The 16626-nt window shown below is 39.2% G+C and overlaps 1 protein-coding gene across 6 annotated transcripts in view; it reads left to right on the forward strand.

Annotated features, from left to right (window-relative positions):
• Positions 1–16626, forward strand: part of RUFY3 (RUN and FYVE domain containing 3) — a 78262-nt gene that overhangs the window by 59590 nt on the left and 2046 nt on the right. For 3 of the 6 annotated variants that reach the window (XM_032400502.1, XM_032400503.1, XM_032400504.1), the window contains 8 exons: positions 1268–1351; positions 3379–3546; positions 4454–4551; positions 8931–9050; positions 10326–10425; positions 12164–12228; positions 14572–14599; positions 15386–15463. In XM_032400502.1, the coding sequence (XP_032256393.1) occupies positions 1268–1351; positions 3379–3546; positions 4454–4551; positions 8931–9050; positions 10326–10425; positions 12164–12228; positions 14572–14599; positions 15386–15463 (741 nt within the window). Of the gene's footprint in view, positions 1–1267; positions 1352–3378; positions 3547–4453; positions 4552–6378; positions 8674–8930; positions 9051–10325; positions 10426–12163; positions 12229–14571; positions 14600–15385; positions 15464–16626 lie in introns of those variants that run through there. The other 3 variants (XM_032400505.1, XM_032400508.1, XM_032400507.1) reach the window with 1 other exon arrangement.

Genomic DNA, 16626 nt, shown 5'->3' on the forward strand with positions numbered 1-16626 from the left:
CCTCTACTCTAGAGGACTCTTTGGAAGCAGCAAACACTTGCACATATCAAGCACACTCCTTTTACTGAGACTCCATGCAGAATCGGGCAATGATGGAGGTTCTGTGGGTGTGAGGTTCCTCCCACAGATGCTCCTTGGCTTCACCGCCACCTCTATCTGTTGAGAAACTTCAAGAACCAGTCTAATTTAATGTCTTGTTATGTACTCATGATTTGTACAATATTTAAGTGTTATATTTATTATATTAAATATACCATCGTTTTGAGATCATGTTACTGCTTTGTAAGGAGTGTTTATTTGGTACCACTGGGAGTTACCACGTAAATGAGTTTTCTAAATAACTTAATCCCTTAAGTATCAAACTTCTGATATATGTCTACACGGATTTTTTGCAAACTTCTTATGTACTGCACAATCCTAAGCAGTCTTAAGTAAAGGACATAATTTAACACATTTAGCCGTTTATGATGACTAAAGATCCTAATTATTAGCATCGGCAATTCCATGCTAACTTAAAATGACGCTACTTTGGGGGCCTGTTGGAATTGATAGAGCTTCTAGCACCTATACTTAAATGTTTCCAGATTGCTCTGGGTGCTTTTTCTCTGCTTTTTTGATCTCACTGGCATCTCTTGCTTCTCACTGCTGTTGGTATTAGTGTCTCCCCACTCCCTTTTATCTGCATGCTTCTCTTCTTCTGTGACCTCGGAATCCAAATATCCATGGTTATTAAAATTGTTCTGAAAGAGTAAGCAGCTAGGCTCTGAGTGGGGACTAGAGTAGTTCTCTCTGAGTAATGGGTTTGACTTTAACATGTGGACGTTGTGAAAACAACTGTGACTGCTCAGAAGAATTTTCTGATGACCTACTTATTTTGAGCTATGATCTCTCTGGATGGTTGGAGACTCCAAATGTGAGGTCTCTGGAGAAGGAATATATTACCATTTGAACCTTTGGCCCAATTCACATTTTACAGTAAATGTCACTTTGTTTTTAGAGGCTTTTAAGACTTCTTGCACTTGATTTGGTAACCTATCTTAGGACTTTAAACTAAATGGCAAGAAAACCCAGTTCTGCTGAGAATTTTTTATTTTCTAAGCTGCTTCCATTTCTTTGTTGTCTTTATTCATTGTTATACCTGTTTAATTAAATATAAAATATAATCATTTTCCCTAGTGTCAGCTAACTCTATGTAGATTTTTCTAAATCCTTATATATATATATATATATATATATATATATATACTATTTTATTTATCTTTTCAAGGGTCCTAAGCAGGACAGAACTGCAGAAGGGCAAGCACTGAGTGAAGCCAGAAAGCATTTAAAGGAGGAGACACAATTGCGACTGGTAAACTTCACTTATGTTCTGGTAGTTCAGGAACCCATTAAACATAAAAGCCCACTTAGACGTTTGATCTTACAGACCAGGCTCAGGAACATTAGTACTGGGCCAAAAAATTTTTGTAGATCCTAAAAAACTGTTTCTCACTCTTTTTTTTTTTTTTAATTTTGAGTACATTATGAATATAATTAGACATAAAGGCAAATTTTCATATGGTTGATTTTTACCGTCACTGGACATTACTTACATAAAACACTCTCTTTTTTTTCTTTTTTTTTCTTTTAATTCAATTAGCCAACATAGAGTACGTCATTAGTTTCGGATGTAGTGCTCAACACTCTTTATCAAGGATATTACCTTCTTCCGTAGGAAAGGCTAGTTGCTTATTGATGAATACAGTGGATTTTGCATATTGGAAAACTGTAGAAAATTTTTAATTATCGGATTCAACTGAAATGACATTGAGGAAGCCCTCTTAGCTAAGTCTTAGGGTGGATTTTTCCATATCACACTATTTGCTGAAGAGAATGTTGTTCGTACAGAGGTCTTTTGTAACTCTTGCAATACTTCAGTTGCTTCTGTGACTTGTTTTTTAATTAATTTTTTTTTTGGTGTAGTTCACACAGTGTTACATTAGTTTCAGGTGTATGTTTCTCACTCTTTTTAACCCATATTCCCTATAATGCTTTCCCAGTCCATTTTCTGAGTATTCTCAACAGCCAACAGGATTTTTGCCAATCTTTTTTTTTTTTTTTTTTTTGCTTTTATAGTTTGTGTTATAAGAGCATTAGGTATATGGGGAACCTACTCTTCTAAACTTTGTGATTCCCCACTCCTACTTCAGTCCTCACTCCTGTAAAGATTCTGATAGGTCTCCTTGGAGGATGTATGTGTGTGTGTATAAATGTATAATAATGAATAATACTCCTGTAATAGATTTTATCCAAGTGTTAGTATATTGATACATCCCTGGTATTGGTAAATTAACTCCTCCTGCAATTTTGATGATATGACAAACAAAAGGATCTCCCCTCACCAATAGTGTCTCTGAAAACAGGAAGGAGCCTGAAAATAAAGGTGATCTGGTTTGTACTAAAATTATCACCACCTAACAGTGTATAGAATTTCAGATGTTCTGAGAAGATAGCAATATAATTTTAACATCCTTGAAATAATTATCATTTTCCTTCTACGTGTTTATGGATTAGATCTCAAAATACTTTCTATATGGAAGATCCTAAAATAATATATGTCAGCATTTTCAGAAGCAATCTGATTTAATCAAGCTAACCGCGCACAGAGGAGCACCTCAATTAAGTGGCACATGTGACTTTAAAATCTGACACAAAATTTTCCACATCCTTTTGTCACGAAAAGATACATGTTTGTTCAAAAAGGAAAGAAACCAAGCAAGTAGGTCCTAGAATGCCCCAGGGAACAGCATGGATGCAGAAGAACCTCAGGTCGTTGTATCTTTGATCCTCCAAGTCATGTTGCAGTAATAATGATTGAACCGAAAAAGGGGTTTCATGTTAAGTGAATATAAAAATTCAGTTAGTCATATCGATCATTCCCACTTATTGAGACGTTTACCCTGGGGACCCAAAATATCTTTTGGGTTCCCTGGGCTCTTGACTATGACGTCAACATTCAAAATGAAGAGAATTGCAAGTGCTTCATTTTATGCTGGCTGCGGTAGCACTTTATATACATTTCTGTAATAGGACATGACACCAGTTGTCTCACTGTAATGAAGGGCCGCAAGTATGTGTCTATTTTAGACATATTAAATAGCATTATCTCCGGCCCACCAAGTTTTTTGGATTTATAAATTATTGAGTAAATGTTTTTATAATTATCCTAGTTTTTATTTTAGTTGTTAATATCTCTGCATTGAATGATAGCTTGTAGCTATTTTGCCCAAATATTCAGACCTGAGAGTGTTGGAATTTACACCTTTTCCTGTGGAATTTCATAGTTTGTACTTCGTTGAGGAAAGAGAGAGTAAGCAATTTATTTACCTTTGGGGGCAGGATGTTGAAAAAGAACTGGAGATCCAGATCAGCATGAGACAGGAGATGGAATTAGCTATGAAGATGCTGGAGAAGGATGTCTGCGAGAAGCAGGACGCCCTGGTGTCACTACGACAGCAGCTGGATGACCTCAGGGCTCTCAAGCATGAACTTGCCTTTAAGCTGCAGGTAGGGCGAATAAGAGGGATATGCTCACTGGCTCTCTCAACTCCCAGGGTTCCCCCTGCCCCTCTTGTTCTCTAGAATCACACTTGACATACAGGAGGGAAGAGTCACATCTCATTTTGAGGCTGGCTGCCAATAAACCACTTTAGGAATCAGCCTGTCGTAGGATCCTGTGTTGCTGTTCTGGAAAGCCATGGCTACTTTTCAAATTGTAGTGGGGCAACAGGTCTTTTTTATCCTATAAGATAATTTCTACACTCCAGCCTAACCTGTCAACTGACTTATATATTCCATTAGCTCTTTTTTTTTTTGTCATTCTTTATTTAAATTCAATTTTTAACATGTGGTGTATTATTAGTTTCAGGGGTAGACTTTAGTGATTCTTCAGTTGCATAGAACACGCAGTGCTCATTCCATCATGTGCCCTCCTTAATGCCCATCACCCAATTACCCCCCTCTCCCCCCGCCCCCAGCAACCCTCAGTTTGTTTCCTGGAGTTAAGAGTCTCTTACGGTTTGTCTCCCTTTCTGATTTCGTCTTGTTTTATTTTTCCTTCCCTTCCCCTATGTTCATCTGTTTTGTTTCTTAAATTGCACATGAGTGAAATCATGTGGTATTTGTCGTTCTCTGACTGACTGATTTTGCTGAGCAATATGTCATTAGTTCTTATACTGAAATATGATTATTGATGAACCTTCTGATGTTCATTTCTGTGACAAAACTGCATATAGCAGTACTAATTTTAAACGTTGCTTTTTGTTTTTCTCCATTTGGGAATTAACTGATATACAAATATATGAGCATTTCTGTTTCTCTGTTTCACACTTACCATTAGGTTCAAAAGGCATGTGTGATTTATTTCAGGATTTTATATTCTATGTCCGTCACTCATACTTCTTTTCCATAACAGAGTTCAGACTTAGGAGTAAAACAGAAAAGTGAACTAAATAGTCGTTTGGAAGAGAAGACTAATCAGATGGCTGCTACTATCAAACAACTCGAACAAAGGTAAAAGTGCTATTTCTTGAGTGAAACATCTTGGGCTTTCAGTGCTGGAAGGGAAGAGAATGTGCTATGCATTTGGCAAGCAGAGTGTATGAAATTCTCCCAACTTAACACCAGACATGCTGGTAGAAAGCCAGTTAAATTTTGTGTTTCTCTAAGATGTCACTAAAAACATTTTTAAGAAACCTCAGCCTCTCCTGACTGTTTTGAACAGCAGAATGGTAACCCTCTTATATAATCCCATTTCAATGTCATGTTGGAGGAGGGAGACCTACAAGGATGAAAGCACTTTTTTTTTTATTTTTAAAGATTTTATTTATTTATTTATTTATTTTTTTATTTTTTTATTTATTTTGGCTTTAAAGATTTTATTTATTTATTTTTGCAAGAGAGTTCGAGCATGCATGCACAAGGGGGGAGGGGAGAGCCACGTGGGACTTGATTCCAGGGTCCTGGGATCATGACCTGAGCCAAAGGCAGATGCATGCTTAACGACTGAGCCACCCAGGCGCCCTGAAAGCACTTTTACATATGTTTGCAGTTGTTGTTTTCCTCTGCATTACCAAATTCTTGGAATGCACTGGTGCTAGTGATGCCAGGATACTGAAGGCCCTTCCAACACTTGAACTCCTTTCTCTCCTCCCTCCTATCTCCCTTTTCTCTCTTCTTTCTCTGTAGTGTCCACTGTCACCCCTGCCCACAATCTTAGGTCTGTCTCCAGCTCTGTCCCCCTCTAAAACCCAGTCTTGGGTTTTCATCCTCTGACCAGCTGTTTCCGTCTGGTACCTACATTTCAGTCGGCCCGAAACACATCCTCTCCCTGTGCTACTTTTGTTTCTGTTTGGCTGAAACCGCCATTTTCTTTGTGGTGACTTAGCTGCCAAGAGAAATGGCCGAGATTTCAAGATTGAAGGAACATTCTGCATGGCCAGTCATTCTGTGTTGCCACCTTGAACACCCACTGATCACCCTTCTTTCACTTGAGCCAGACTGCACGACTGCAGGCCCCTGCGCACGCTTGCACTTTTTCCATCTGTCCCTTGCCTAATAGCTCCACCAGCTAGGAAGGCCATTCCTCATCCGCTGCCTTGTTCTTCAGATCCGTTTTTTACATTCAGGCTCAAATGCCACCACCTCTCCTAAAGCTTCCGCTGATGCTGCTTCTCAGATAAAAATAATCTACCCATTGTCCTTCTTGGAATTCCCATAGCCTTACATCCATACTTGTCCATGCTGCTTACTTGTCACCTTCTGCCCCACGTTATAACCCTTTATATATGTATCTTCTGATGAGAGTGTGAGTTCCTCCAGGTTACTTAATGAATTTTTTAAGTTCTCTCATTGGATCTGTCTTAGTGCCATGAACATACAAGGCACATTCACTTAGCAGATGCATGAATGAACAAATGAATGGATGACTGGTTTTATTCAGATAATTCTTGACCAGGGAGCGTCCTGAATGGCACTGCATATTAATGGTAACTCACAAGTTATTGCAAATTAGTAAATACGTTTGAAACTTCTGATTTGGCTGATTTTAAATAAAAAGGTATCAGTCCATCTGGAAAGTTCCCTAAGTGCTTGCTCATAAGCAGTTATATGTTTATGATTTAACAAATTAATTTTGGTATTCATAAATTGGGTTTTTGAAATGTTGCATAGAATTATTTTTCAATAGTTTTTTGACTTGGCATTTGAAGTAGACAGAACTAAAATAATGACTTCTTCAAGTATTAAGCTGACTTATTCTCTTGCTATTTTTGTCTTTCCCATTTATTCATTTTCTCATTCGCCTTTCACTCCATTTTTATTTTTATTTTACTAATTTAGTGAAAAGGATTTGGTGAAACAGGCAAAGACCTTAAATAGTGCAGCAAATAAACTGATCCCAAAACATCATTAGGCATTTGCATTTGGTCACCTCGCAAGTCTGATGTACAACTTAATTGTAAAGAAAGAAATCTGAAAGTTATTACATTTAAGCTCTGATTCTACATAAAATGTCACCAAAAATTGACTCTGAATTTGTTGGACTTTAAAAAAAAAAAACAATTTGATATCTAGGCCATGGGTTTTTTCTTCTTTACTTTCTCCCCAGAGTTAGAACATTTAGTATAAGTTCTTAATTAATTGCCAAGTAAACTTTGAGAAATTACTTTGTTGACCAGTAAGTAAACACACCATTTAAATGTTGACCAATAAATAAACACACCATTTAAAAAAAAAAAAAAACAGCCTAGGGAATGGACGCTCTGTGCATATATTATAGATGCCTTTACAGCCCAGGCCCAGACAATATCAGATTCTAGGTGCGCTGTCCATGCCAGCGAGCCTGCTCTGCCTTGCAGTGAGTGTAATGAACCACAGGTGACAGCCGTATGGACTTGGACTCTTCTACAGTCGCTCTGTCTCCTAGGCCATGGTCCCTTTCCACTTTCCTTGTGTAGGTTTACTCCCCAAGCCACGGATAAGTACTTAGTATTTCACTACAGTTCTGTTCTCAGTAACCAAGATTGCTTGCAACTTTTTTGCCTTAGTGACTTTGGGGGGGGGGGGGACCCACATCCTTACATTTCTTTAAAGTACATAGAGATAAAGTTAGTGATTAGGTAACTTATGATAACATAATGTGGAAGCTTGGAAAACCCTCCTAATATTTGTCATCTTCTACCTCTGCCATTTTCCTGCAATTCCACTTCCTATTTAGGTAGCTCAGAGAGAATAATTTTAATGAAAAAACTCGTCTCCCATAAAAACAAAAACAAAAAACACGACATTACACAATTTTCAGATCTATTCTGCTTTTCCTTTTGGAGTAAAGACAACAAGGTATAGACATGAGTGATGGTTTCCCACCTGTCATTTCTTGCTAGAGACATTTACTTAAGAGTTTCTGTTACTTTCTGTTCAGATGGGGATTTGCTAATGTCTCTGGGAAACTAACAATCTAATTATTAGAAAACCATTTCAGCATAGGAAACAGATACATGATAAACTCTATTATTTAGTCTAAAAATAAAAATTCCCAGTAGGTATCCATACATAGTAATTAGCAGGGCTTCTTTTTCTAAGTGACGACAGTTCTACTCCCCTTTCTAGGCTTTACATTGTAAATAATCCTATAAATACTTGGATTTTTTTTTTTAATGACTTTTGATTTGGGGGAACAGGCTTTACATAAGCCTTCATTCCTTCAAAAAGTCTTGGCAAAAAAAAATATTTTTCCTCATTTTGTTATGATTTGCAGCATTTCAGCTGCTTAGGTGGGAACAAAGAGAACCCCCCTTTGCTTCCAGCTTTTGAAACTCTTTACCTTCTTCTTGGAAAAACCAGAATTAAGAGAGTAAAAGATTTCACGCGTGCTTCTATAGGTCCTTACAGACTTGAACCAAAGTCAAGTCAAAGAGCATATGACCAACCTCATGGAATAACCTGTGCTCTTGAACTTATTTTAGTTCTTATAATTTTGCACCTATTCTTATCTTCATCAACCTTTTGTGGTGATGAGTTGCCTTTTCTATGAGCATTTGGAGAGAGTGCTCAACCACTAAAATAAAACGTTTTAAAGACTACAGGTAGCATGCTTTCCAATTCTATTCTATAGAGCCCCAGATGTTTCACCCCTTAGAACATGGTTCTTTATAGGTGCAAAGTTATGGGATATATAGAAGAAAACATTCATTAGAATTTTTTAGAGCATATGATCAGGAATCATACATAGGCCCAGTGCTGAATTGTTTGTCCACTTGGTCACACACCACCTGGTAGGAATGGAAAAGGAAAGAGATGGCCAAACTCTGACAAGGCTTTTCCTTAGAGAAGAACTCAAAGCCTAGGTAAGGGTTAATGTACAATGTCAGTGATTTAACATAAGTTGTGGTGTAGGGAAAGGACCAGGAAAATGTTCTAATTTCACATATAAGAAAGTAGTTGCCCATTTGCAAGTTCCAGTTATGTGTGTAAAGCAGAAATATAAGGTACCAGACCTATTAGGAAATAAACACAAAAAAGTGGGTTTAACTTTAATGGACTGTGTTGGCTTTGGATATGGATTTTCTAAAAAGTGATGTTTTATTGTTTATCATCTAATGGCTGTAAACTGTAGTACTAGAATAAAAAAAAAAATGGAAAATCAACTTTTCCTCTGCCTGGTTCACCTTCATCTTGCTTTTCTTTAGAGTTTGTTTCTTCTCCATCTCCCCCCCCCCCCCCCGCATATAATTTCTTCCCCTGTGTCCTGCAAAGCTTTTTTTTTTTTTTCCCCTCTCCTCTGTCTCTCCACGCCTTCTTCGTTGGGTTGCTTTATTTTGTGTTGTAAGCTTGGTCTTCCTCCCCACCATGGCTTTTGTTTTTTATCACAAGTTCATATGGCTCACATCCAGATTGCGCCAGGCTGAGCGAGGCCGCCAGTCTGCCGAGTTGGACAACCGTCTCTTCAAGCAGGACTTCGGAGACAAGATCAACAGTCTGCAGCTGGAAGTAGAGGAGCTCACCAGGCAGCGGTGAAGAAAGGGTGCCAGGAGCTGCCCCGGGGGGAGGGGGATGCTGGGGGGGGGTAGTTCTAAGGCTAGCAGCAAGAGAAGGAGGAACCCTGAGCCAGCCCTCCGTTCTGTCCTTGCAACATCCTTTCTCTGGAATTAGCATTCAGGAAGCTTTGCATATATCAGCATTTCCAAAGTTTGTCAACATGCTTTGCCATGAAAGGAGAAAATTAGAACGCAAGGTCCCAGATAAATAGAAAGGAATGAGAGTTAATAGCCAACATAACACTGATAATAATAGTATTCCCTAAATTTTTACTGTGTGCTGCAAACTTTACAAAGTACTACACAGGCATTTGGTCCTAACATCTTCCCATCAACCCTGTTAGTAGGTAATTGTCTTACCCCCATTGTCAGATGAAATTAATTAAAGCTTAGATGGGTTCAGTTTGTCCAGATTGACACAGTTCAGCTAGTAAGTGGCAGCACTCTAAAAGTCTGTCTCTCTCTGACTCCGAGTCCTTAACCACTCTTCCATATTGTCTGTCAAATGAGACTCAATTCTTTGCTGAAGCCGCTGACTTCAAACAAAGAGAACTTTGTTGTTGGATATAAAAGCACATGGCTACTAAGGACACTAGTGGCTGGCAGTGGAACTGGGCATTGAACATTAAAGAGAGACCAGCTAATTAAGATGAAATGGGACGACAGTGTTGGTGATTTCTTACTGTTTCTTGCTGAAATTTTGTAAATACTGTCTTTTAATTATAGTAAATCCTACTAAATGTCATTCAGTTGACTACAACTGTTTATTAAGAGTTAATATTAAATACTGATACTCAGAGTGGTGACCCTTAGGCACTGGGAGATCTTAAAGCACATCCTTTTTTTTTAAGATTTTATTTATTTATTAGAGAGAGAGCATGAGCAGGGGGAGGGGCAGAGGGAGAAGCAGACTCCCTGCTGAGCTGGGAGCCCCATGTGGGGCTGGATCCCAGGACCCTGAGATCATGACCTGAGCCTAAGGCAGACACTTAAAACTGACTGAGCCACCCTTAAAGTACATTCTTAATTATCCAAGAAAGATTAAACATTATCTGTATTTTAGTGTTACTGGTTTTACTGTATTGTGTTTTAACACCTTAAAACCTGATTGTCCATATATATCTGGTAACTTTTTATTAATCAAGTATTAAAATTTAATTGCTGAGCTTTAAGAAAAGGGTTTGGCATTCTTTAGAGAATATGAGTGCAGAAATCCAAATTTTGATCCTTTTCCTCTCCCGCCCATCCCAGGCACCAGCTTGAGTTAGAACTAAAACTGGAAAGAGAAAGAAGGTTACAGAACAACAGGAGCATCCCAGGAAAGGTTTCTCAGAAGCCAGAACCCAAAACGGTAATATTGGATTATTCCCTTGGTCATTTACTTAATTTTTAGAGGCTACCTTGATGGGCCGGACAATTTTCTCTCTGGGAACACAAGCTTAATGCTGTGGCCTCGAGTATGTAGATTGCAGACAGAACCCAGAGTGAACACAAGGCCTTGATTCTCAGTCTACCTCTAGATACTCTCTCTAACTTGATTTCACATGGAAAAGAGGCCTCATAACCATGATTTCCAGTGACCCTCTTATCCCTTTCACTTTAAGTAAAATTATTTGGGTGTCTTAACAAACACTTGTGTTCCTTGGACTTCTGCTGGCTAGTATCTTTAATAATATGTTATAGTAATCCTTCCCAACTCTGAATTTCCCTTTAACAGAATTGTCTTAAATGTGGATTTGCTTCTGTGTGCCTTTTTCAGAATCATGAGGATTTTAGTTTTAGTATACTCAAGGTACTTTTCTCTTGGGAAAATTAGAATAAGAGGGAACTAGAGTTGCTTGGGGAAAAGAAAGTAATACAGAATGTTTAAAGAACAGCAGTAGAAGTTTCTACACAACAGTCTTAGGAGAGAGACCCCCAGCTCCTATAATGGTGAGGAAGCTAAAGTTGAATAAGACCACCTCTGGGACCCAGGAAACAGGAGCCAACCTCTTCAAACAGTAAAATCAGAAAAGTATGGAATACTTACTCAAAGACAAACACAGGAAAAAAATAGCTTCTTTGTTTATATTATATATAACAAAGCAGGACAAATGTATAAGCTTCTTATTTAACATATCTAGAGAGATGCCAATTTGCTGGAGAATAGTAAATAATGGTAAATAGAAATGTATTATATAGTACTCATTACTACTCATTTAAAGTGTGCAAAATACCACTGTTTTTGTAGCATGCCATCTTTATTAGTTTAGTTTAGCAACCGTGAAATCTACTTAGCAGGGCTTACAGAGATTTACTTACATTCTTGTCCGATCTTATCCTGCTTTTCCAGTGAGGCCCTACGTTCCTCAGTCTTGAACTGCCCTGCAGTAGAGGCTCCAGGAGTGTAAATACTGCGTTAACCTCCTTTCCCTGACACGAGGGGTCTAAGAACGTGCATTCTATTTTTGGAGGCTGACGGACAGCAGCTCAGGACAGACAGCAGTGTGTGTGTGCCACAGAAAGAATTTGTCACTAAAAACTGTCCAGGCCGGGCTTACAAGCTTCGGTAGAAATGCAGTTTGGAACTTGACATCGGTCCTTCAGAGTAGAAAACTCCTCAGGTTGTATAGGCTGCGTAAGTTGTCGTGACATCGTGGCAGCTACTTGACTGAGTGCCAGAGGATTACAGTCTGCTCGATACGGTGGTGCTTGGTTTCCCCAGTTTTCCAGAGCTCAGCTGGGAGTGGGGGGTGGAGACAGATGTAGATACACGGAAGTAACTAAGATACCCTAAGACGTAACTGATACTTTGAGCTCACTCTGTAAATAAATAGGATATATTCTGAATTTTATTTGAATTGCAAGAGTTAAGAAGGAAAATATCTACTCTGAAAATCATTTGTTGCAAACTCTATCAGAACAATTTGTTAAGAAACTACTTAGAGCAAAGAATGAGGGAAAATATCTTGAAAGTTAAATTCCTTCCCTAACAAAAAAGCTGCTTAGTTTTATACCTAAGCTAAGACAGTACAGAAGAAAATGTCTGCAACATCATCACTGTTGAGCCTTCTGAATAACTAATAAATTGGGCTGTTTTCTCTTGGCAGGATGGGAAGCACAAAATTCAAGAGGAAAATGTTAAACCAAAAAAGCCCCTGGACGAAAGCCACAGGTGTTTGTTAATAAAGTACTAAGGAAGACATAGCGCTGTTTGGGGTGGTGGGAAAGAGGGCGCTTTCGGTATAACTGGCAGTGGCACAGAGCAGACCCTGCCGTGTAATGTTAGGACTCCGGAAAGACATTTTGAAGGGGCAGTGACTAAATCAACCAGAGAACACATATTAAACCAAACCCACTCAGTCCATTTCAGAAGAAAGAAGGGTGATCAAGCTGCCCTCTGACTCTTCCCTGGTTAATCCCCAAACTCAAATTATCACTTCAAAGATTATTTCTCATCTTTACTGGATTGGTATCACAGAGGAACGGAGTACAAATCATAGCAATTCTTAGGTTCTTAAATGTACTCGAGTATGACTTGTTTCCACCTACATGCTACGTGAAAGGCAGCTATGTTTCACATAAATCCTCTTATTTTCTTTGTGTCCTTTCTCTTAAGGGTCTCAAACAGCTTAACTTGGTGCCTTTTTCTTAACTCTTCATCTGATCTGCTCACTATGAAAACCATAGGATTGTTTCAAGGAAATTGACTTTTAACAATTATTTTAGCAGGTAGAAATATAACAAAATATTACATGGTGCCACGGCATTAGAAAGCGAAGGAGGTCCAACTGTATAACATTCTGGAAGAGCCAAAACCATGGAAACAGTGCTTGCCAGGGGCTCGGGGGTATTCATGGGTGAGCACAGAGCATTTTTTAGGACGGTGAAAATACTTACATGGTACTGTAATGATAGATACATGTCCTCCATTTGTCCAAACCCCTAGAATGTACAACACCAAGAGTGAACCCTAATGCAAACTGCAGACTTTGAGTAGTTATGATGTGTAATGCAGGTTCATCGATTGTCACATCGTTTGCGCCCCCCCCCCCACCACCACCGCCGGTTGTGAAATGTTGATACTGGGGGAAGGGGGGAGGGCAGGCAAAGTGTATGGGAAACGTCAGTACTTTCTGTTCCGTTTTGCTATGAACCTAAAACTGCTCCCAGAATCAGTCTGTTACAACAGCAGCAGCAAAGGTTAGTAACAAGGAAGATAGCATAGAGGGGCTTGGAGAGCACTATACAGCATACATTTTTGGCAACTGTCCCTGTCCAGGCTTTGATGCCTCAAGAATGAGGTAGAGTGTTACCTGAGCAAAGTCGCTGCTGGAGAAGAAAAATCACACAGTCCCAACAAAAAACTCGTTATGCAGGTACTTGACCTCCAAGGCCAGAATGATTCCAAAGCCTTTAAGTTTACTCCCTAAGAGAGCACGGCCTGATCCAGGACTAACCTTAAACTACCCTACAGATCAGCATGGGCCACAGAAAGGAACTAGAAAGGCTGTAAAATTAACGAGGGCATAAAAGAGCCTTTCAGAATCAGCCCCATTCCAGACTAAAACCAAGCCATTTACAGACAATCAGGAGTACCTTACATGCCAGCCTCTGATTTCGGCCATGGGAATATAAGACAACACTACCTTCTATCTATATTGTGCTCTGCAGCTTAAATAGTGTGTTTCACATTCATTATCTCCTTAAAAATGTAATTCTCCAGATGAGAAAACTGAGGAGCACAGAGAGGCGAGGTGTCTCACCTATAAGTGGCCTCTGCTTACATTGTTTTCTTTGTTGATTCCTTTGCTCGCCGTAATAGCTGCTTCCAAAGCCTGTCCTGGCCGGAACAACAATCCTAAAACATAGCCGGTTTCTTGGGATTATGGTCCAAGGAACAGCTTGGAAACCTGGTCACACTGGTGGTCACACTGCCACTCCGTGGAGACTCAGAGCTACTGTGGATCTGTGGTGTATTATCCCCAGAACTGCTTCTCTTAAATTCTGTTCCAAATTGGGAAAATCAGGGTGAGCTCAGCTAGGTCTCGGGAAGAAATAGTTCAGCCTGAATGGGTACTCCCGTGACAGTCTCATTCATTCCCCTTACCCTGATTAATTTGCTGAAGAAGTTCACATTTTAAGGACATTTGGAAGAGGGGACAAATACATGACATATAATGGGTAGACTAATATAATAAAAGATATTAAAATGGATAGCACTGGCCATTGGAGTTCTACAGGCTGGGATACAAATGCTAAACTATTTTCTTGGTAGTAAAAACAAAGCATACAATATAACTCCAAATCTGTTTTTAAACAGGAACCATAATGTAGGTCAAGGATCAGATTCTGCTAATAGATTTAACAACCAAAATTTCCTCTCCTTGGAGGTCAAGATTGACAACTTGTGCCAACAACATAAAAGAACCATGTTGCTTTTTCTGTGCTTTTGAAATGATTCACATAGAAATATAATAAGTTGCTGTTTGTTCCTGTTTTTAATTTTCCATTGTAGGCTGCAGTCTCACCCTGTGGATGAGCAGGTAATGGATTCTCCCGTTCTCAGACATCTTGTATGAATTACGTGGTTGGCTGTACTATCCCTAGCTGTACACAGGCAGCCTGGAAAGTCAGTGAATGCACACAGGCCCCTGGGGCCTATCCTTCTAACAGCATCCTTAACAAACTTGCATTTGCCTGAGACTGTCACCGGAAGTAGCGGAGCTCTGAGCAATTTACTAAGTAAACAGCAGGTCTCACTTCTTACTTGAAATTCTCTTTGCCATACTGTGGGACCTAAGAGAACTCACTGTACCTCTTTTTCCCTTAGTTTTCCCTTCCATAAAACAGAAAAAATGCATCTTGATCACTTGGAAATAGACAAATATAAATGGTTGCAAGATACTTTGCAAGTATAATAGGATATGACAACTGCACGAGAAAGATGATAAATGTGTCTGTGACTGAGCCACCCTGTCATTTATCCAGTGAGATATAAAAAAAAGCCTACTGCTTTCCATCCTTGATGATATAGTAGGACAAGAGGGACGGGACTTTTTTTAACTTTCTACTTCACACTCGTATCCTAGACTTTTCTTTTTATAAATAAAGTCACGTTACTTTTTTATAAAAATAAAAAGAGCTCCAAGGATATTGATGGGATTACCAGAGCTGTATTAAGGTGTTAGAACCATATGTCATTTGTTTCTTTGGTTTCCAGATAGTCTGTAGTGCGGTTCTGTTAATTTTGTAACTAAGAAAATGAATATTCTGAAAGTATTAATATTTCTGGGGCTAAGAGAAACTAACTGGCTTAATATGTGGTTTAGGATCAGCCGCTGCTCTCTGAAAAGCCACAGACGTGTCAGCTGTGCCAGGAAGATGGCAGCCGAACCAAGATAACAGTGGTGAGACCCAAACAGATTCTTCATAGGGATGTCCCTTTCAATAATAGGGACTTTGCTGTGTAGAGTACAGAGTGGGGAGAAGAGCAAAAAGAAACAAGCATTTATAAAATACCTGTTTAAAAAATAGGTATTTTTTTTTCAGTCATAGTAAGTCATGTCAGTAAATCCCCATTAAAATAAATACAACTTTTAAAGATTAAATTTATAACTAAATGTTTATTGAGTGCCTATTGTGTGGAATGGGCTGGAGAAAGAGAAGTGAACAAGCATAGACCAAGTCCCTGTTGTAAAGCTTATCTCCTTTGTGCCATCATTTTATAGATGAAGAACCTTGAGCTCAGAGATTTTAAGTACACTTCTCAAAGTTGACTCAAGTCATAAGTGGCAAAGCCCACAGGCTGCAACCTGACTTTGGCCCCAAAATCTATACTCCTCTAATACTTCATCCTGCTTAGAACAAATCAAATAGTGGGGGGGGGGGATTCTTTGAATTATTTGGAGAATCAGCCTCTGCGAGGGAAATGAGCCCTCTCCACCAAAACCACTTGTTTTCCCCTCGGATCATCAGGGGTCTCTGGCAGAGCACTTCCCCAGTTTGTTAGAGTAGGCAGAGTGAAGGAAGTGTTCAGATACAGTGAGTGTTCTGATAGCCAGGTCTTTGACCCATTCACAGTAGTATCCCCCAGAATGTAATATGGTGCCCATTTCATTGTAGATGCTCAAGAAATGGACAAATGACTGTAAGAAACAGGTGCTTGGAAGAGATAAGGAAATGTGCCCAAATTCTGGATTGCAACCTGCATGCCGCCATTTGTGATCTTGCTGAATTTTAACAAGCAAAATTATAATGTGATCTAGTCTTAAATTAGCAGAATCCGAGAAAGATGAACTGCCTTTATAGAATTAGAATTGGAATTCTAGAAATAGGTCCCCAAATAAAGAAACTGCTAATCTAATTCTGGCTTTTCTAAGCCATGCAGAGTAACTGCAGTATGTCAGAGGAAAATTCCTCTCAGGCTTTCAAATAAAAGTGACCCCCTACCTCTACTGCACCGTCAGGAAGGTGAATTGTTTGGGAGGAAGTGGCATTATTAACGGGGGAAGTGACTCTTCACAGCCTTTGTATAGGGACCCTTGGAGCTATGTGTGCACCACCCTATCAC

Source organism: Phoca vitulina, unplaced genomic scaffold, assembly GCF_004348235.1.
Source record: "Phoca vitulina isolate PV1807 unplaced genomic scaffold, GSC_HSeal_1.0 scaffold3, whole genome shotgun sequence".
Taxonomy (NCBI): Eukaryota; Metazoa; Chordata; class Mammalia; order Carnivora; family Phocidae; genus Phoca; species Phoca vitulina.